Genomic DNA, 23,650 nt, shown 5'->3' on the forward strand with positions numbered 1-23,650 from the left:
GCACCAGCACTTGGGATAGTTTAGATACACAACTTTCAATACATATATTCACTTTTTGTGAACATTGGATGCTTGGAAATGCATAGTATGGATTCCTAATTGTAGTATTTCATCAGAGCATGGATTATTAAGGCACTAAGTTCATCAAAGGTGCATCAGCATAACCTTTTGATAGGTGCATGGAGAATCGAGAAGGGTATCATCAATTGTGAGTTTGAATTCTTTGATTGGCTCATTACAAAAGGCCAAGTTTTGAGTGGCTTTGGTGATAGTGATGGGGTGAAGAGGAGTTTCGTTCATTTTGGAGGGGTGACATGAGAGAGAAATAATTTATTTATTTTTTTGCATTCCTACACATGGCACAAACACACATAACAAAGGGGATAGGCAAAAAGTTAACATATTATCATCAAACATTTTCAATCATTTTGCGGTTACACTTATTACAATAGTATGTGTGTATGAGCATAATAATTTTTCCAAGCATGTTTTTAAAGACATGCATGGAAAATCACAAAACAAATTCTAAAGACATAAAGGACAAAGAAAGCACAAGAAGATTTAATAGCAGCTAACAAAAAAGAAGAAAGAATTTTAGCAAGCCTTAAAGATGGTGCTTTCTTCATATTAGTACATTTTTTTGAAGGCACGTGAAAGTTTAGACACTCAACATATTCTCCATCCATACTTCTAGTCCAAGAAAAACCTCATTATTTGTGAAAGATTTTTGTCACAATTCCAAGGGCCAAGGTCTCATCAAAAGCATTTCTAGGTGAATTCACATTTAGAGCAATTCTCTAATATACCCTTGCTTCTCAAATAATAATATTGGTGTAAAACCTTTGGACATTTCTCTTTTACCCTATCCTTGTTATATCCTAAAGAAATCTTTGAAGTGAGTGGTAATTAAAAAAGAGAAGAAAGAAAAAACTATGAAAAAAGAATCGTGGGTATTTGGCAAGGCATGAGAATTCACGCATGACATGTGTCAGCATGCTCAAAGGGAGAAAAAAAGAAAAAAATATATAAAAAGGGAGTCTCTAATTACAAAAAGGAAGCTTACATTCTTCATTTTTAAAATGATCATCAATCGTGAGAGCATAGGGAGAGAGGACCATTGTTAAGATATTCATTATGATTGAAGGGGCTTCTTGGGAAAGGGAGATCGTTTAAGGAGAATTTCGCAAAGGAGGCTTTTCTTTCTCTCTAATGATGCATTGACTTTGATTTTGATCATGTCCTGGAGTATGCAGCAATGCACTGACTGGGGGTTGCAATTTGTATTTCTGCAGTGACTTGAACAGTGTGAAGGCATTTGGGCTCGTAAAAGATTACTGAGCTTGCAAAAATTTAATGAGGGGTTAGGGAAACCCTAGAAATTTGCAGGAATCACAGAAATTGCTCTGATTTGACAGTACAAAGTACAAGCTGAGTGGCTTTGCACAGTGTGTGAGAGATGGATAATGTAGACAAATGCAAGCATCAAACTGTGGAAAATGAATATCTAGGAGACGAATCTGATCAAGAACTAACACAACCGTCCATGGAAGCAATGTTCAATATCCCTTATAAGAACACACGGTACAAGACGTATGGCCGTAGGGTCCGTGATGGGGCGGGATAGCAAGAGCGCATGGAAGATGTTTCATGAAAGTCAGCCCCCATACAAATTACATCACCAGATGCTTGGCTTGATATGGGAGACAGTTGTATGACCTACCAAGACAGCCACCTATGCAGCCCCCACAAGCTTGTAGGCCAACACAGTGGTCTTTCTTCACATGGAAAATGGTTAGGGATGCAATTTATAGATTACAAAATGGGAGGGCACAAGATGAGGATGAACTAGTAGCAGAACATTTCTCACATGCTTGTGACATATTAACACCCATATTAGCACATATGTTCAATAGAGCAGTATGTAAAGGTTTCCCTATGAGTTGGTCAGACAATACTATAATTATGCTATTGAAAAGTGGTGATCCCCTGATTTCTAGCAACTACAAGACTATCATGATCAGTCATACTTTGGCCAAGATATATGGATCTATATTGGAGCATGAACTCAGTGAGTGGGCTGAAATGCAAGGCAAGAGAGCACAAGGACAGGCAGGTTTCAAACGAGGATATACCACACTGGACCATATTCGCACACTTAGAGCAATTATTGAGGAGGGTCAAGCCCGAGACAAGAGGATCTATTGTTGCTTTGTAGACTTTCGCAAAGCTTCTGATACAATGCCTCGTATACGCATCATGCAAAGATTGCAGGACATTGGAGTACTAGAGGGTATACGATGGGGTGTCTATGCATTATCATGCAGAGATTGCAGGACATTGGAGTACTAGAGGGTATATGATGGGGTGTCTATGCATTATATGAGGCAATGACAAGTCATGTACGAGCACCTGGGGGGCTATGAGAGAGGATTGACAGTACCATAGGAATGAAAGGGATGTCCACTTTCACCCACATTTTTTGGTCTATACATAGATGAAGTGTCTAATTACATAGACCGAGGAGGAGGAGCTAGAGCCAGCCTAGCCGGGGCGCTAATACCGATATTACTATATGCAGATGATATTGTTCTCATTTCAAATTCACCGGAGGGATTGAAGTGGTATCTAGATGCTTTGCACATCTTCTATAGAGATAAAGACCTCACAATGAACCTTGGGAAGACCAAAACCATGGTTTTCAAATTTCAATACTTCAGCAGCATGGGTGACTAGATCTATGTACCAATTCACATTTGGGGGAGACATACCAGAGCATGTGAGGGAATATGTCTATTTGGGAGTCACCTTCTCTAGCCCACATTTTTCATTGAGAGGGGAATCAGAGGCACGTCTGGCACGTGGATACGCAGCACTAGGGGCACTTGAGAGTCAATGTGCTCATATACACTTCCAAGAGCCCCGCACCAAACTCTGGTTGTTTGACACCCTAGTCACACCTACACTACTATATGGAGCACAGGTATGGGGTCTTAGCCCACTCATTGATCAGATTGGAGTAGAGAGAGATTATTATGATGGTTGGAATAGCATGGAAAGGCCATTGATCATGATGATAGCACGCATGATTAGGAGTAAGCCCTCCACTCCACATCCCATTGTCAGAGGAGAGCTAGGGGCAACACCTAAAGTTAGTTACGGAGGCACTCTTTAGGGCAGTGACCTTTTGGCACAGACTATGGTTACTTCCACGCCATAGATACTCTAGATTGGTACTAACCTCATCTAGACAACTAGTAGCAAGAGGCGAGAAGAACTGTTGGTTTTCACAAATGGCTGTTTGGATGAGCCAACATGGTTTGGATATTGACCGTCTTCCACCTTTGGATTATAGCCTTGACTGCCCTACACTTTCTCTCAGCCAATCAGCGTTGAAACCAGGTGATCAGAGCTGATATCTTGAGGATTGAGACAGCAAGGACATGGATCCATCCACCACTCCCTCTAGGATCGAGGATTGTAGTGACCAAGAGGCACGAAGATCGACAGTCAGTGTTCGTTAGCAGTAGAGAGACAGAGAGTAAGAGAGAGCAAAGTAAAGAGTGTGCACAATTTGTGGGTACAATGACGAGTGTACCACTTTAGGTTTTTAGATAGATATATATGTGTAAGTAAGTGCTAAGGGTATATTCACACCCGAGCATATTAAAAGGCACAAGGGCCTATATTCTCAACAACCTCCCACCTAAAGGCAATGTGCCTTAAGAGAAGAGAAGAATCAGCTAAGTCTGGGTATGTATAAAGCTGAAATACATATATCTATCCAACTCCCATCATCTGTTGGCAATGAGCAAACCGCTCTGCCGGAAGACCTTTCGTGAGAAGATCTGCAAGATTATCATCTAAATGCACTTTGACAAGCTCAATGCTCTTCCTGTCAAGTATATCTCTAATAAAGTGGTACTTCACCTATATGTGCTTCATCTTCGTATGAAAGACGGGATTCCATGCTAGCATGATAGCACTCTGACTATCACAATGGAGAACAGGTAACTCTGTAATACCAAGCTCTCCCACCAAACGTGAAAGCCATAAAGCCTCCTTGCATGCCTCAGTGGTAGCCACACACTCTGCCTTTGTAGTAGACAATGCAATACACTTTTATAGTTTGGAGATCCAAGAGACTGCTCCTCTTGTGAAAGTAAACACATACCCAGAAGTGGACTTTCTACAATCCGCATGACCAACATAGTCTACCTCCGTAAAGCCAACAACAGATGCCTTCTACTTTCCAAAGCAGATGCACAATTCCTTTGTATCTTTGAGGTATCTCATAATACATTTCATTGCTTCCCAATGCTTTTTGCCACGGTTTGATATGTATCTGCTATCCACTCCCATTGCAAAGGCAATGTCACGACGTATAGCAACCATAGTATACGTCAAATTGCCAACAGTTAAAGCATATGGTATCTTGGCCATTTCAATATTCTCATCATCAAATGTAGGGTTGTCCTCTACACTGAGTTTCACATATCGAGGCAATGGAACGCCAATTGTTTTCCCCCCCTCCATATTGAAACGCTGCAAAACCTTGGAGATGTACTCCTGCTAAGATAGATAGAGTAAATCTTTTGATCTATCTCTGAGTATTCGTATGCCAAAAATGCGATTTGCATCACCAAGATCCTTCATATCAAAGCTTCCATGAAGACTTAGCTTCGATGAGTCCAAGGCATGAGTATCCTTGCCAGCAATTAGCATGTCATCAACATACAGAACCAAGATAATCAGGCTGTCATCTGTTGTCTTCTTAGTGTACAAGCAGTGATCCACTTGACTTCTATGAAGGATGATCTCCTAACTCAATGATCATTGTTTGCTAGCTATTCCGAAGAGAAAAGGAGGGTTTGTTAATGGTTAGGGTTTCACTTAGGCTTCTACGAAAGGAGAGAATGTGAGGAGAGAGATTTTAAGTATAACTCTCTTGGTTTGTGCTCTTTCCTTTACACAAATTTAAGACAAGGTGATCATATACTTATAATGTGATCTTTGTGATTCTTGAATCTTGGTTTATATGACAACTTGGTGATTCATGATAGGAGGTGACTAACTTCTTTGAAGGATTGATCTAAAAATACTCATTTTGTGCTTGTTCCTTGGTTTAAAAGAAGCAATCTTTCTTAAAGCTTTGAGTTTTAAATCTTCATGTTATGAAATGAGGTGTTTGACAAGTTAATTTAAAGAAATAATCAAGAGCGTCATAAGGGTCCCATAGAACACAGCCAAGTGGTTGAATGGTGTTTTTGGGCTTTGGTTCTTGAGCTTTTGGTTTCATGAACATAGTTGGAAGAATGAAGAAGATTTCTAAGGTTTTCAAGCTCTTTGGGAGGTTTTCATGAAAGTGTTGAGTTGCTAACACCTTGCGTGATTAAAAAGTTCTTTTGTGATCCTTTCTAGTAGAGAAAGGTTGGCATGAGTTGGAAATTGGTCATTGTATGGAAGATTGAGGCCTTTCACTTCTTAGTTTTGTGAGGGAATTGTATGAGAGACTAAGGTGAGGATATTAAACTCAACTACAAATGGCTTGAAAGTTTGAAAGTCTTGGAAAGTTTTCTCTTTTCGTAGAAGCCGAAGTCATACCCTAACCACTACCTGACGAACTTCCACCATCTCAACAAACATTAGACCATAGGATTGAGACATTGTCCAATTGCCATCTAGTCTCTCAATAACCTTATAGATTTACCTCTAAAGAGGAGGACAAGATAGCTAGGCAACTTCAAGACTATTTACTTAGCTAAGAGATTTATTGAGCCGAGTAAGTCTTCATGGGGCATGCCTATCCTTCTTGCTAAAAAGAGGGATGGCATGACGCACTTATGTGTCGATTACAAAGGCCTCAACATAAGGTGACCATCAAAAATAAATATCTATTACTCAGGATGGATGACCTTATAGATCGGGTTTGTGGCACACGAGATTTCATCAAAATTGATCTAAGGCCCGGTTACCATTAGATACGGATAGCTTCAGAGGATATCCCAAAAACTGTGTTTCAAATGCGGTCTGGACATTATCAATTTTTAGTCCTACCTTTTGGGTTAACCAATGCTTCCGTAACTTTTCAACAAACGATAAACAATTTATATTGTCCGTATCTTGAAAAGTGGATTGTTGTTTTTCTCGACAACATTCTTATTTATAGTAAGTCATTGAAGGAACACGAGAGACATTTGCACATTGTCTTGTGTCTCTGACAAGAGCAACTGTTTGTTAAACTATCAAAGTGCGAATTTTTTCACACAGAGATGTTATATCTTGGTCACATCACCTCAATTGATGGCATTCGGAGTGATCCTGAACAGATACGAGTAGTACTTGATTGGTCTATTCTAGGTACCATAAGATAAGTAAAATCCCTTTTAGGTTTTACTAGTTTTTTTTCAAAAATTCATAAAGGACTATGGTCATGTTGTTGAACCCTTGGCACATTTACTTAAGGATATCTGAAGTAGGAAGAAGCACATTAGTCCAATGGTTATTTAGACTAGTGAGGTCCAATATTTTCAAACATTGAAATGGCTCGTTACCACTACACCGATATTACAGATAATCAATCTGAATAAATCTTTTGAGATTCATATGGATGCAATTGATTATGGTTTAGGTGCTATTCTTTATCAAGATGGTCAACCTATCGCATTTGAGAGTCATAAACTCACCGACACCAAGCACATTAAACCATCCAACAGAAGGAATTATCCGGAATCATCCATGCGCATCAACAACAATCATCCATACGCTTAAAGTATGGCGTCATTATTGGTACAATGCCCGGTTTATTATTTGGATAAACTATTAAATACCTTTGTGACCAGTCCGATCTCGGTGGCCACAAGGCAAGATGCATCAAGCTTATGGAAGAGTTTGACTTCAAAATTCGTTATAAAAAGGGCGCAACTAATATGGTTCCCAATGCTATTAGTCGAATTCCTGAAGTTAATGCATTATCCTTCTTCGAGATCTCAACTAATTTCTATCTTTCTCTCAAAGAGCGTCGCCAAGACCAGCTTCACTTTGGTAAGATCTAGCAACTAGTTCAGGAGGGATCTAGCAGCTTGGTAAGCTTTGGCACTCCAAACACCCAAAAGCTAGCTACTGTGAGAAAAAAGATAGCAAAAATTACCAAATCCCCTCAACACTAGGGTCCCTAGACTAGTCCGAGTAGGACCACAATAAATTTTGAACTAAGCAGCATAACAAAGCAACACATGGTGGTGAGAAACACCAACAAGAACCTATATACCAAGTTGTTACCAATAGGACTTAGTTGACCATTAGAGCCCTACCATCAAGGGAGAGGTGGACCACGCTCTAGTAGGCCAACTTCTACTAGATGTGGCCAAGCAACGATAGGAATTGTTGGCCTGCTATGATATCTAGTCCCACCTAGAACCCAAGCTACTTGACAATCTACCCACTCCTTGGTCATTCACCTAAATCCTCAATGGATTCCCCAATCAATGCAAGAGTTAGGTTCTGTAAGAAAACCAAGTGACTTAACACCAATTGATTTTTGCACATGCTACCATGTAGAACACCTCCAATGTCAATCTCATTCTCACTAGTGTCACCCCATCATTCTCAACATAGTGTGTCATAGAGTCGACATACTCCATATCCATTATCTATGCATCCTCAACATAGAGCATCATAGTCTGCATGCTTCATATCCACTATCTCTACCACTATTTACACTAGCAACCTAAGTCCCAGCAAGTCACTGATTGTCGATCGCAAAAAAAAGGATATCACCTCCACAAAGAGCACAAAGACATAAGGAGCAAGGGGGCAGCCCTATCAGCTTGATCACTCCAATCCCAACTTGATCGCTCCAATCCCAACTTTGCACCTATCCTTCCCCTTGTAATTAGTTTAGTGCTAGTGACTTGCAGAGTGCAAAGATGTAGATGATGCACTACCAAGAAAAGCCAAAACGAGTCATGGTACCCTTCAGGAAGCCCCAATCCACCTTGTCATAGGCCTTCTCGACATCCAAGCGGAGCATTGTAACAATATTTATTGAAAATGCCTTAAAACTCCACATTTTTGCTATTTCAATTTTTTCGTTTATGTTTTTGCTCCTATTTCTATCTCTGCCTTTCTCATCCCTCTAGTTACTAGAAACTCCCCAAAATTCCAAATTTTTGCCTTCTCTGTTTCTATTCTTGTTTCGTTTCCCATAACTATGATTGTAACCCTTTGTCTACTACCTTTGCCCAACTCTATGGCCTCAAAGAAGGTGAAGAAGTTATCCAGGATACTCCTATCCCAGCAAAGTATGACTCTATGTCATGAATTATGACCGGAAGGATGGGATGAAGTCAACTACCAATCATCTTTACTAGTGCCTTATAGGCAAATAACAATAAGGTGATGAGGCACCACTAGGTAAGCTGCACGCCATCCTGCCCTTTGGGGAGGAGACAAACCACGCTCATGGACGGACAACCTCGCATATTCCCCAAGTTGAAGATCTCCTAGATTGCTCGTAGAAAGGGAACTTACACCCCCTCCCAATACGTGAAGAAGAAGGCCTTGGATAGCCCATCCTCTCATGGCACTTTTGCCCATCATATGACTCGAAGGACAAAACATCTCCTACTCAATGAAAGGAGTAAGAAGTGACCGTCCTTTCTCCACTATCACTAGGGACAAGAAAGAATCTCACACATCCTCCCTACAATGGAGTACCTAGGTCGAGACCATCTCCTACTAAAAGGGCTATCTGTAGAAGTCAGGACTCACTGGCAAGCCCCATCACCTCCTTAGAACTAGCTGACCTAATGATACTATTGTATTATTTCTTGCCTATGTAGGTAGGCCTGCCCTCCGGTCACAATCACTTCAATTTTGTGCAACTTGAGAGAGATCCCTCATTGGTTATACTCACACAGTCCATTGTACATATCTACCTTCAGTATTCAGCAGTCATTCTCTGCAGCCTTCAGCTTTCTACTATCTCTTTCTCTCTGTCTATTCTGTCCATGTTCACTTCGTTCTTTCTGTCCGTTCACACACTTCCACACTCTAACAAGAGGGGGGGAGCATTTGGACGACCCCCTCTAATTGGGGCTGCAGGGGACTGAGCTGGCCCCTAACTCGATGTTGCTGAACTCTAGTGAAGCCATTCTCATCACCCAATGGGTGTGCCTCTAGTGGTGGGCAATCTCCTAAGTGGCCTTAACGTCAAGGTGTGTGCACTTGGAGGCCTGGTGTTCAAAAGCATAGCATCTCAAGTTTTGTCTAGGTTTTCTTGTGACTATGACCTCTTGACTGATAGGTGATTTTTTGGCATCAATCTCTAGAACTTTATGTACTATCTTGACATCTGCCTAGCACACACACCTTTGGCACCTCTACTCCAATCATGGCATCGGCAAACTGAAGCGAAGAGTATAGATGACAGATGACTCTGAAGAAGACCATAAAAACCAGAGAAAGCAGTCGGGATGAATGAGCACGAGTGATTCCTTTCACCTCCCAGCCTTGCCTAGTATATTGCTGGCCAGACCATCGTGATCCGATTGCCAGCCGTCAAACCTTGGTGAGTCCTACTATTCTTGGACTCTCTTTAGTTCTAGGCTCCCCTTAACCCCGCTCGGGCGCCCAAGAGCCCGGACGGTCATCCTCGTGCGTGTTCCCCTTGATTTACCTTAATGTCACATTAAATGTCACTTTAATGTCACATTCAATGTTTGTGACCTTAATGTCACATTAAATATCACTTTAATGTCACATTAATGTCACATTTCCTTCCCCTTAAGAATCGGTTTCATCCTCAAAAACGATACTTGGAAGGTCTAACTGTAAATTAGGAAACTTTTTCTTTAAAGTACTTACTCGCTCCCATGTTGAGCTTTCTTCTGAACAATCTTTAACCAAACATTCTTGATAAATAGTATTCCTTGTTCGCCTATTAGGAACATTTAATATTGTTTCTCGTTCATGTGGATTAGATTGGTCATTGAATAGCTCCTCAATGTCATCATTTAAGATTAGATTATCCAAATCACCTAGCTTCTTCCTTAATTTACTTACATGAAAAACTGGATGTATTTTACTACCAGCAGGTAGTTGGAGCTTGTAAGCCAATTCTCCCACCTTTTTAAGTATTATGAAAGGACCACAATACCTCGGTGAAAGCTTTGGACATTGTCCCTTTTTCATAGTTTTAGTTTGTTCAGGCACCTTAAGATAGACCAATTCTCCTTCTTCAAAGGAGATGTCTCTTCGGTGAGGATCTGCATATGCTCTAGCTCGATTTTGAGCCTTTTTAATATTTTCTTGAGCAAATTTTAACATACTATTCATATCCTCCAAAAAGTCTTTAGCTGCCTGAACCTTTTCCTTATGCAGTCCTACTGCAAAAGGAGCTCTGGGCTGAAACCCATACATTAACATAAATGGACTATATCCAGTGGAAGAGTGCTTGGCACTGTTATATGCAAACTCTGCTATCGGTAAATACTCTTCCCAATTAGTTTGCCTTTTACTTACATATGCCCTAAGCATATCTTCAAGGATTTGGTTAACCCTTTCAGTTTGCCCATCTGTTTGCGGATGATCCGCCGTACTCATGCTAAGTTTAGTATCCAATTTCCTAAATACCGCACGCCAAAATTGACTATCAAATTTTCTATCCCGATCAGAAACTATAGTTGCCAGAAGGCCATACAATCAGTATATGTTCTCTACGAACAATCTAGCCAATTCTGGTGTTTTAACATCAGTTGAAGTTGGAATGAACCTAGCCATTTTGGTTAACCTATCCACAATCACCCACACAGAGTCGTGCCCCCTCTGTGTTCTGGGTAAAGCAACAATAAAGTCCATGGAGATACTCTCCCATTTTCCCGAAGGAATCTCTAGTGGATGGAGAAGTCCTCCCATTTTCAATCTTTCAGCTTTATTAACTTGGCATTTATTACATTTGACCACATAGTCAAGGACATCCTTATTCATTCCAGGCCAATAGAACTGCCTTTTAATAAGACTATAAGTCTTATTAACTCCTGGATGTCCCGCGCTAGGGGTATCATGACACTCAAAGAGTATCTGGCGCCTTATTTCTATATCTTTCGAGACACATACCCTACCCTTGTAGAGTAAATAACCATTATCAATGGTAAAATTCTTCCACTTGAATCCAATTTGAGCAACCCCTGATGCTCCATTTCCTTGTTAAACATCGTCAGATATTCCTTCCTCAGTAGAAGCACTTTGATTTGGATCCCCATTTTTTATTGCTTCCCATATGTTGGAATATGCCGGATCAACCTGGCATTTCCCTTTTAAAGATTCAAGCAAGTTGGAAGTGAACTGAGTAAAACTCAATTCATTAATGATGGGCATTCTGCTGACTGCATCAGCTGCTATATTATACTTTCCTTTTCTATATCTTATCTCATAGTCGAACTCTTGGAGGAGTTCGGCCCATCTGGCTTTACGCCCGTGTAAATCCGATTGATCATTAAGCCACTTAATGCTTTCATGATCCGATAAAATCAAAAGTTTGGCACCATACAGATAGTGCCTCCATTTCTTCATTGCATGTACTATTGCATACAGCTCCCTCTCATAAACAGAATAGTTCTGTTTTGCACGGTCTAATTTCTTGCTTTTAAAAGCAACTAGTCGACCTTCTTGTAATAAGACCGCGCCTATCGCCTTATCACTGGCATCAGCTTCAACCACAAATGGTTTATTGGGATCCACTATTAATAATACTGGAGCTGTAGCAATAGCTACCTTAAGTTTTTGAAAACTTTCATTTTGGTCTGTTCCCCAATTAAAACTTTTTCCTTTCCCTTTAAGTTGGTCAGTCATTGGAACAGCTATTTTGGCATAATCTCGAATGAATCTACGATAAAATCCAGATAAACCTAGGAAGATCTGCAGCTCTTCCAGGTTCCTTGGAGATGGCCATTCAATAATTACCCTTACTTTTTCTGGATCCATGTTGATTCCCTCTTTCGAGATAATATGCCCCAAATATTTGACCTCTTGTGCAAAGAATTCACATTTAGTTTTCTTCGCATAAAGGGAATGTGTTCTTAACAGTTGGAATACTAATCGTAAGTGTTCCAAATGTTCTTCTCTTGATTTACTAAAGATCAAGATATCATCCAAGAAGACTACTACAAAATGTCCTAGATAGGGCCGTAAAACACTATTCATCAGCTTCATAAAGGTAGCTGGTACATTAGTGAGGCCAAAAGGCATCATCAAAAAATCATAATGCCCGTATCTAGTACGAAATGTTGACTTGGGAACATCTTGTGCCTTAATTCTTACTTGGTGATAACCTGATCTTAAATCTATTTTTGTGAAGAATTTTGCCCCTTGTAATTGATCAAAAAGATCTTCCATTCTGGGCATAGGAAATTTATTCTTCACCGTTATTTTATCAAGTGCTCTATAGTCAACACAAAGTCGCATAGAACCATCTTTTTTCTTTACTAATAAAATTGGTGAAGCCCAAGGTGAATTACTGGGTTGTATAAACCCTTTATCAAGGTAATCCTTAATTTGTCTTTCAACTTCTTGATGTTGTGTTTCACTTAACCTATACGGTGGTTTAGAAATAGGGTGTGTATCTTTATTTGTGTCAATTGGGTGATTTATATCACCCCTATCTGGTGGAAGGCCACTTGGTAAATCAGAAGGAAACACATCTTTAAAATCATCTAACAAACTACTTAATTCATTATTTACATTCAACTCACAAACATAAGAAAATTGTTGCTTTATATTACAGAAAGTGAAAGTGTTCTGTACAGGAAGAGACCATAACATATATACCTCACAAACTTCCTTCTTTATCAGCTTCTGAACTTCAGTAGAACACAGCAAAGGATTATCGGATATTTCATGTTCACCTTGAATAACAAAAGTCTTACTATCTCTTTCAAATTCCAGTGTATTTTGATGGTAACTACGTTCTAAGGATGGTTCCAATCCCCATAGCCACTCCCTCCCTAGAGCAATATCAGCTCTTTCCATGTTCATAATTTGGAAATCAAGTTTATCTTTATATCCTTGAATCTCAATTTCCAAATTGGATACCATTGTATCCCATAATTTATTGTCTTGGCCTTGCATCATACGAACAACATATTGATGCCCACTCTTTTGTTGGGGAAGTTTCAATTTTTTGACAAGTGCATAATTAATAAAATTATGTGTAGCAGAGTCATCAATCATGACTCTAACTCTCTTTCCAGCTATCAATCCATGTACTCTAAGTAAATCATGTGGCCCAAAAGTAGGCTGCCACATAGAAGTTGACATACAACACTTGTGTTGTACATCCATGTGCAAGACCTCTAAAGATTTGTACTTTTCATGCCCCTTTAATTCTAAGGTCTGCACTACATGGATTTGTTTTTCTTTTTCCTTGCCCTTGTCCTTATCCTTTCCTTTGTCTTCCCCCTTTTTCTTTTGAGGGCAATTCCAAGCAGCATGGTTAGGGGATAGGCAATTGAAACACAACTTTTTTTTTTTGGCCTTATCAAAGTCATCAGGACTTAACTTTGGCCTCACATATGGTTTCTTTTCAAAAGGTTGTTTTTTACCCTTAAAGAATGGCATTTTCCTTTTAAATTTGCCCACAAATTTGAGGTTTCCAATTCCTTAGACTTGGGCTCCGTATCATGAGACTAGTGAGTGTACCTGGACGCACATTATCTTCATTGATTAATGCAAATTTAATTGCCTCTTCCAGTGTCTTAGGTGAACTCCTTTTTACTTCCTTTTTACAGGCTTTATCTAGTCCCCTAATGAATCCTCTTGTTTTTTGAAATTCATCTATTCCTTCCAATTTGAGGATTATCTCACGATATTCCTCCAGATATGTCAGCAGGGGTCTTCCCTTTTGTCTGACATAATCCCAATCTTCCCAATTTCTTTCCATTTCATTTTCAGGAAGGAATTCTTTCAAAAAGACGGATTCAAATTGAGCCCAAGTTTCAGGTATTTTATTTGCCTCCTTTAAAGTTCGCCACCACTTATATGCTTTGGGCCCCAAAGTTAAACTAGCCTCCAGTGCTTGGAGATGTGGTGGGGTATTTTTAAGTTTATGTAAATCTTCCCATTTTTGGAGGAAATTAAAGATTGTATCTTTATTTCTATCTTTTTCCTCCCCGTGAAACTGAGGGGGTTTCATATCTTTTAGAACTGGATTATCCCTCAACTTGTGGTGGGGTTCCTTAGGATCTCGCATAGTCACATCTAAATCTTTCGATGAAGATGGGACATCCGAGGTTTCTATCTTATTTTTATCTCTTTCTAACAATAAAGTTAATTGAGATTTTATTTCAGTGAGTGTTTGGGTTAAAAATTCCATTTGAACCCCCTGAGCTTGCACACGAGCAGTAAGATCATCAAATTGTTCTTGTGTAGCAAAAAATTCTTCCCACTGTTCTTCTTGCATCTCTGGTTCATGGGGATCTACCATAGGGTGGTCCCCAGAACTAGAACCTTCCATCACTCCCTCTTTCCCTTTTTCTGCCATTAATATACTGGAATTTGAAAGCAAAGATAAGAAATTTGCATACAAAGTAAAGTACTTCCCTGGTTTTAATGACAGGGCAGCTGCTGCTGGATTTATTAGTAAGCCCGAAGAGTGAGGAACAATCCTTATCTTCCCGGACTAGACCAGTCACGCTGAAAATGAAGTTCTTCGGCAGAAAACGGGACGATCACTTGGACCACAAATATGTCTTTTATATGTGTGACAAATCTGACTGATTTCAGTCCGTTGGTGGCGATTTAAATGCTGGCTCAGTCGGGAGGAAACAATATTACTGCAAAATTGCTCCTTGAAGACAGCTGTGTGACATATATAGCTTGAATGCTATCTGGTACTTATCATCACGACTACAGCAGTCGTCTTCATGTTTCGCCTCACAGCTGACGCCTTTTTCACATTTCGCCTTTCATTGACCACAATTGGATCCCTTTTCGCCTCACGCCGGGTCGTTTTGCCTCACGCGTGGTTGTTTCGCCTCACGTCGGTCGTTTCACCTCACGCCTGGTTGTTTTGCAAAGTGTCACACTTACGTGACGTGGCACACCACAAGTGACCACTTCGAAAAAAATCTTCGACGGCTCACGAATGGTGGGCGACCCTCAATTGACTGGCGACCTGGCGGGCGACGGGTGACCTGACGGATGACGGACGACTTGACGAGTGACAGACGACCTTGCGGATGACGGATCATGTCCGTTGATCCATAGGCTCTGATACCAATGACAGATGACTCTGAAGAAGACCATAAAAACCAGAGAAAGCAGTTGGGATGAATGAGCACGAGTGATTCCTTTCACCTCCCAGCCTTGCCTAGTATATTGCTGGCCAGACCATCGTGATCCGATTGCCAGCCGTCAAACCTTGGTGAGTCCTACTATTCTTGGACTCTCTTTAGTTCTAGGCTCCCCTTAACCCCGCTCGGGCGCCCAAGAGCCCGGACGGTCATCCTCGTGCGTGTTCCCCTTGATTTACCTTAATGTCACTTTAATGTCACATTCAATGTTTGTGACCTTAATGTCACATTAAATATCACTTTAATGTCACATTAATGTCACAATAGACTTGCCCAAAGTCCTCCATCACTTGGTGGTACTCCACCAGGAGACCAAGGAAGAGGAGGGTGACAAGATGTCTGGGGAAACAATGTATACACCCTAGGGATGAAACTGTGAACCCCCTTTACTACCGAACCATGTATAACTGCAGTAGATGCAACTGGAGAGTTGTCAATGAGCTCTTGTGCTGCATCCACTAGGGTAAGATGAACCATGAACATGCCTTGGGCCATCAACACCACCTCATTCAAAAGGAATGGTGCTACAATCAAGTAGTGTACTTGAGCTGCGACAATCAAGTAGAGTAAAGACAGGATGCAGCAGCATATTAGGCTAGGGGAAATGCAAGCAAGCAAAAGCAACGAAGCAGTGTTACCAGCCAAATAGTGCCACGATGCAGGGCTGGCAGCAATGTGATAGACAGCAAGAAAGCAATGATACAAGGCAGTGAGAAGGAAAAAGGGTCGGCAATGGTGGCTCACAGGGGCCGGGTGAGGGGGACACAGCTCTCAACAGGCACACTAGTCATCTACGACAGTACTTCTAGGTGTTTGCATTCTACCTATCACTAAGTCATATAGAGTATATACAAGCCTTATTCATGCCACAGTGCCAAAGGCTTTGCAAAAGTCTACAAAGTGACAATAAATACCCCTTAACACATGCAGATCCTTCCTCTATGATAGCATTGAGTGTGTAATTGTATGGTCCAGAGTGGTGTAGCCCTCCTAAAACCAGCCTGCCCTGTAGCCCTGTATCTATGTGTCTTTGCCCAACTACTTAACTCAAGCTCAATCATAGAACCATAATCTTGACTAGACATAGGTTATTCAAGTAGTTATCGGGTATCTTGGGGTTGCCAATTTTGAAAAGTGGCACAATAGTGTGTTCTGTCCAGAAATCTGGAAATCCCTCACATAGGGCCCTATTGAACATATACGAGTGGAGCCACTATATCATGGGCGTGTGAAAGTACTCAGCTACTAATCCATCATAGTCTAGGGCTCCTTACATGAAGTCTTATCGATCACATCATAACCATCCTGAGTGTAAAGAGGGAGTTATCTGCTGGTTTGCTTGTCACTGGGTGTGTTACATGTAGTTGAGCTGATGCATCATACAGAGCTCGAGTGTAGTTGTGTCATGCCTCACATGATGATCGGCGTGTGCCGCCCTCTTTCTTAAAGCATCCTCCAAGCCCTTTTGCTATCGTGACCCAAGAGTAGCTGGCAGGTCTCTACGTCAAGCCTTCACTATTGCACTAGAGCATTGAAGAAGTTGGCTTATCAACAAATTTCCTAAACTTTTCACAAAGGTTCTAAGGACAATTCCAAGCCTTAAAAGGTGACTTCATTACTTTGACTGTTGTTGACAGCTCATAGAGATCTCGCTGTAGGCACTTTGCTAGAAAGGGGTCGACTTCCAACTAGCTTAGCTCATCCTAATGTGTCTATTGTTAAGCCTTGATCAATCATATTTTTCTAGCTCTTAAAAGAGTTCCAAAAACAAAAATTTAATGATTAATACGAGAATCTAGAAGATATAGTGGGAGCTTCAGAAAGTTCTGTAAAAGGGACTATGCACTATCACTCCCATGCCCCATCAGCCCATGTGCCAGCCATCTTGCCTTTCCCTGCTGCTCCAAAATCTATCACCAGCATTCTCTCTCCTCCCATTATCATTATCATTAGCTGTCATCAGTCCAGGCTGCTGCCCTACTATTCATCCGCACTCAGGATCTGTTGCTGCTGTTTCAGCCCTACTCCAGTGCTGTGTTTTGTTCTCGCCTGCATCTATCTGCTACATTTGATCTCCAAATGTCATTCCATCCTCCTAATGCAGGCTGTGGAGGCTGCTACATTGCTGCATTCATCATTCACAGCCCCTTTCACACTGTTGTATTCTGATTAAACCTGCTGCCCTGCTATCGTTAGCCCTCTTTCATCACTCATCCTCTCTGAGTTCCTGTGCGGAACAGCCTACATGGTCATTCACTACTGCCAAAGAGGTCTACATCTGATTTCTGCTTTGAGATTGGGGGTTTGTTGGACTTGGGATCTGTTCATAAAAGATGACAACCTCCGACACACTTCCTCAGCCCGCTCCCATGAGAGATAGTTGCTATTGAACAGCATCCACTCCTTGAGCATATATAGTTGTATCTCTATTTTACTCATTCAGCATTCATTTTCATTCTTTTTTCCTGGAGAAAAGAATGATTCCATTAATAAATCCCCTCGTGACAAGATATCCCATCACAAAGTAAAAATGAGCCCTATAATGGACTTCCTAAAAAGACATAGAGAACAAAAAGGCCTTCCTCATCAACTTCTTCTTCATTTGCATTTTGTCTTAATTCATTGTGTTATTCATGTTCGTACACTCTCTACGTTTCCTCTACAAACCCTAGTGTGTCCTCACATGGTAACAGAGCCCGCTCCTACATATAAATTTTCTAAGCGATCATGAGTATGAGGTTTTGCATGTTTCATTGAGTGCCATTGAGGTGCATATCAAGTACTTGACACTTAGCCAACTTTAGCTCCTCCTCCTTCGACATCAATATCCACAATTAGAGAAGGGGTTACTTTACCCACATGATTAGCTTGTCTTCATTGTCTTCCACATCAGTATTCCTTCTTTATTGTATCTACGCTTCATGCAACATTCATCTTACAATGTAAAAGAGCCCTTATGCAAGGGAATAATTCTCCTACAAGGGCACTATCCAAGAAAAACCCTACAACATGAGCATATCCATTCTTGGATTCCCTTTGCATAGCATTGTGCTTGTGATTTGGACACTTGAAAGGGATGAAAGCCTGCAATTGTGGCATCCCTCCAAGCAAAAACCAATGCATTCCTCCTCGTTGCCATCTTCCATTGTCTACTACTTGCCTAGAGAATTGCTACCCAACTTGTGAAGTGATGCTAGAGTTTGTGCAGAGAAAATACAAAATGTACGAGCACAAATAAAACACAATAACTCAGACAAGAACACAAAAGGGCAAAAACACAAACTATGAAGAAAGAGAAATTTGAAGTGAATGAATGAATGTTGTAAATGAAGGAAAGAGAGTACAAGATGCTCAAAGGCAAAGCAGTGAGAGCAGTCTGAGAGTGACGTCCACCAGGGATGCATTCCCAAGGATTGTAACCATCAATCAGAGCTGATCAAAGTGAGCAAGCAGAAAAACACAACCTATAGGAGTGTATGGGAGATGAAGGCGGTCACCAGGAGCAATACAGCAGCAAAATCGATTAATCAGGCTACAAAACACAGCTGCCTGCCAATGCTGAATGGGCAGCATGGCAACTAGAAACAGCAAGACAAGTGCCACAATAGTTGAGACTCTAGAAACTTGTCCAACACAGAGAATGCGATTAATGCACAGTCACCTCGTTTTAGAAGACCAAAATGCAAGCTGAACAGGTTGCTCAAGTAAGGAGGGCTTTAGCATCAACAAAAAGCTGCAAACGCAGCAGTGGAAAGGGCACCAAATGCTGATGTAGATGTGGCAGCAGTCACGAGGGCTGGACAGCCACTAGATGGCAGTGCTAATGGCTGAAATCTGCAACAAAAGAGGGATGAACTAAGTGGCTAGGCTCCCATTCATAGATGTGGATCCTTCCAAAGTTTGGGTGTTTGCTTATGGACAATAGAAACTTTGGTAAAACTTGAGTTTCGGGGCTGTTTTAACGAGCTAATGAAGATTTAGTGTGTATGTAATGCATCTTTTTAGCTTAACACTACCAATTGATGTCTGCCCCCTGTCTAGCCAATTCTTGCCCACATCACCTAGCTTCCACAATCCCCTTGGCTGCTGTTGCCAAGTCTGCTTGGTGGTGCCACATGCTGCTCAGCCATCCTGCAGATTGTATTTTGACTTTCGCTAGCTGCTTTCCTACCTGTGGTGCCGCCCTCCACTGTTGTGGTGATCTCAAGCAGCTGCATTCCATTTTCCAGTTCTTTCACAACAATCAGAACTTTCCTGGAGGCTATGTTTACAGCCCCCAGCTGCTTCCCAGCTGTCACTAGCTGCCACCTTGCCACTGATCCTTCTCTTCAAGTCTTCCTCATCCGTGGACTGATGCAAGCTGCTTTCCACTGCCCCCACCAAAGTCTACTTTATAAACATCAGTACTTTCCTGCACTCATGATCCATCACAGCAGACGACACTCTTAGGCACTCCCCCTCAGCCCATTCCCATGATAGATAGTGGCTGTTGGACAGCCTCCACTCCTTAGCTCCCCCATTGTATCTCATGCATCATTATTCATTCATTCTCTGAGTTTCGGAGTTTTGGTAATTGTTAGTCATTGTGATACACATTGTGTTTTCTCTCTGCAAACCCTATTGTTTTCTCACAAAAGGGACACACAAACCCTATTGTTTCCTCACAAAAGGGGCACTCATCGCACTTTACCACCTTCACCCCCCCATGATCCACTCCTATGCAAACCTGCTGCTTCAAAACCTATTGCCAACAGTCTCTCTCCTCTGATCATCATCAGTTGTCAGTCCAAGCTGCCACCGTGCTGTCCATCCTCACTCAAGAGCTATCACATACTGTTTCAGACATATGCCAGTGCTGCTTCTTCATTCCGAGCTGCATCTACCTGCTGTGTTTAATCTCCAGCTGTCATTCCATCCTCCAGAGGCTGTCACTGGACTGCTACATTGCCGTGTTCATGATTCACAGCACTTCACACCTGCTGCAATTTGATTCCCAGCCTGTTGCCCTGCTCTCGTCATTCCTCTATCATAATTCATCCTCTCTCCAACTGCTGTGTGAGACAGTCCACATCGTCTTCACTGCTGCCAAAGTGGTCTACATCAGACTTCAGCTTCAAGATTGGCAGTTTGCTGCACTTGGGATCCATCCATGGAGGTCGACAGTCTTTAACACTCTCCCTCAGCCTAGGCACCACTCCCATGAAAGACAGTCGCTGCTGGACAGCCTCTCCTCTACCTAACTCATTCATCATCCATTCAGCATTGATTCTTCATTCCTCCTCTTCTTCTTCATTTGCGTTTTATTTGAATTGTTTGTGTTAGTCGTGTTCATAAACTCTGTGATTTCTCTGCAAACTTTAGTGTATCCTCACAGCTATCACTACAGCACTTGAGAGACATGGTATTTGGAACTGACAAGGAAGATTGGAAGAGAGCTTTCACTACAGTCTTTAAAGTTCTGGATGGGAGATATCAATTCTGTCAGAATTGGATGGAGAGTACTTGCACCAGTAATAAACAAGCTATAGATCAAGGATCATAAACAGTAAAAGTGACTGAGTAGTAAATGACACACTTGGCAGAAAGTGTTTCAGCCATCTGACTTGGTGACATCCACCCTTGAGGGCCCATAACAGAACTTCTAGACAATGAGAGAAAGGAAAGAAGCCTTTTCAAATATTTGGGACCCAGGTCCTGTAAAGAGGAGGGAAGCTCCATTATAAGCCACTTGTGTGACTGTCTGTCCCACATCCCTCATGTATGGATACCACAAGGTCAAAAGCCAGCCTAGGAGCTCCAGTTGTAATCTTAGCATGGCCTCTCATTTGATCTTGATATCTTCATACCACTGCACCAGTCTTCTGATAAGATGTCTACATGCTAAATGTATATGTATGTGTGCAGAAAATCATCAGCATTCTAAGACTCGGCGCTGATAAGTACTCCATTGTGGAAGATCAGATAAATTAATTTCTTAAAAGTCTCTAGCAGTAACTTGCAAGTTCACAAGGAAAAACAAGGCACTGCGCTAAATCCAAATGGTCAATTCAGAGATTCTCCTTCAACTGCAAAAAACAAAGGGGAAAACTCTTGCACATATTATTGCTGGGGGAAAATATTATAAGCCACAAAACCTGAGCATACCATCTTAATTTTAACAACAGATTGATGATACCTCGCTTGTGAGACCCTTAAGCTCTACTCTAATAGGAAGGCGTCCCTGTAACTCTGCCAACATATCTCCTGGCTTACAAGCATGAAAAGCCCCACTACAAATGAAGAGTATATGATCGGTATTCACATTTCCATACTTTGTGTTGATGACACTGTAAGAGGCATTCAGAAGTAACAAGTCAGAGCTTGTACAATGTACAAAAACATGCCCCTGATTAGATGCCCCAATAAAGGATAACAGCAAGCAGCAAGATTGCCATATATAGATAATAACATGGTCTTGCGACATAACATGCCCGGAAAACAATCAGACATCAATAAACAGTGCTGCTGTAGAGAAACATTACAAGCCTACATGATTGCAAATGAATGCAATCCGAGAATAAGTGAAAGCATTGCAAAGGATGCAAACATTATACTCTAGAAGGCTGTTATCATTGTGCTAAAGAAACTTGCTATTTAAGTGCCTAAAAGAGGTTTGCAACAATCTCTGATCACTTCCCTACTTATCAACAGCTGACTAGAGCAATGACAATATTGTCCCGCTAATCATCTTAGCAGTCTGGAAACTCCTGTTGAGTATATGCTATAACTTATTCCTTGGCAACATTTTCACTGATGTTACATGGCATACTACATGTGGTTTTCGTAGGCCCTGAAAAAAGGGTCGAGAGTTCAACAACATTATGGCTCACTTTTACCTGCCTTCAATGATTGGTAGGAGATCTCGCTGCACACCTTCAGAGCTTGCATCATGGCCATCCCTCATGTTATGGCTCCTCACAACCTTATCAATCTCATCAATAAAAACAATTCCATCGGACTCCGCAAGCTGCAACACCAAATAACACACAGATAAACAACCTTCTGCAACAAAAGGTGAAAATGTCATAATTCGACTGTTTAACTGAACCTGGATTGCATCCCGAATAATATGATCAGAATCCAAATGTTTCTCATATTCAATATCTGTTAATCGAGCCTTTGCCTCCTTGACAGTAACTTCCTGATGCTCCCATCTCTGTGTCTTTGGAGTATTGACTACCTGCAAGATCAAGCAAGTGCATACAGATATGACACACGATGTGCCTTTCAGATAACTGAAGTGCGTGCATACATGTGAGACACGAATGTTTCAAATATTCTTGGTTACCCTGGGCTGACACAAACGTGGCCCAACTATTATTGTGTTTTATAGACACCAAACTGTTAGTTTCAGCACTAAATTACCAGTGAGCAAACAATCAAGCCAAAACACTGACAAACTATTTGCTGCCTCTCCCTCAAAGGCCTTTAAAGGAATCTTGTAAGTCTTCAACCCTCCCAAAAAAGTCAACTATGTCTCAAACAGCATATATGGATATGTAAAAAAGTACAGTGTAAGGTAGTATATGAGACATGCAACAGGTCCCACAGCAAGACTGTAGAAGAGCTTTGATTATCAACCTAAATAAACATCTAGGATGAAGCTCATTTCAAAAACTACATTCCAACTTCCAACTTCTCCTGAGAGCATTATGAAACAGGTCACTAGCCTGCTCCCATTCATATGATTAAAAATAACATATTCACCCCATATGCATGGCATGTGTTATGAAACAGGTCATTAGCCTGCTCCTATAGAAAAAAGTAACATATTCACCTCATATGCATGGCGTGTGCATCAATGCAGAAAATCAAACAGAATCACTATAAAAGAACAAAATTCTCATCCCAAGAGTTGATCATATTTCTAAGCAATTATAAGGTGTGAAGATATGCTAGGGTTTGTATTGAGGAAACATAGCATGTACAACCAAGACTGAAACACAAAGACTCAGGGAGGGACATGCAAAACTCAAACCCTAAATGCAAAAATGCAAAAATGTAAAACGCAAAACGCAAACTCAAAACTCAAACATAGAGACAAACACAGAGAGAAGAAACTCTAAAGTGAATGAATGCTGCAAATGAATACAAGAGTGTACAGAATGCCCAAGGGTAGAGCAATGGAGTGTCAGAGAGTGACGTCCACTAGAGATGGATCCCAAGCACCATGACCACAAGTTGGAGATGAGAGAGTGCTGAATAATGAAAGGCAGCATATTGATCACCAAAACACAATAGCCGAAGGCTGAAATCTGGTAGAC

General features: G+C 41.2%; 1 protein-coding gene across 2 annotated transcripts in view; it reads right to left on the minus strand.

The window, feature by feature from the left end:
- The window catches only part of LOC148034680 (uncharacterized), a 90,237-nt gene that overhangs the window by 18,230 nt on the left and 48,357 nt on the right, over positions 1-23,650 (minus strand). For both annotated transcript variants that reach the window (XM_087679645.1, XM_087679646.1), the window contains 3 exons: positions 22,435-22,566; positions 22,223-22,353; positions 21,523-21,673 (listed from right to left, as the gene is read on the minus strand). In XM_087679645.1, the coding sequence (XP_087535771.1) occupies positions 21,523-21,673; positions 22,223-22,353; positions 22,435-22,566 (414 nt within the window). The remainder of the gene's footprint in view (positions 1-21,522; positions 21,674-22,222; positions 22,354-22,434; positions 22,567-23,650) is intronic.

The sequence above is a fragment of the Lygodium microphyllum genome, chromosome 6 (genome assembly GCF_053477565.2).
Source record: "Lygodium microphyllum isolate KBCC chromosome 6, Lygodium_microphyllum_v1.1.10, whole genome shotgun sequence".
Lineage (NCBI taxonomy): Eukaryota > Viridiplantae > Streptophyta > Polypodiopsida > Schizaeales > Lygodiaceae > Lygodium > Lygodium microphyllum.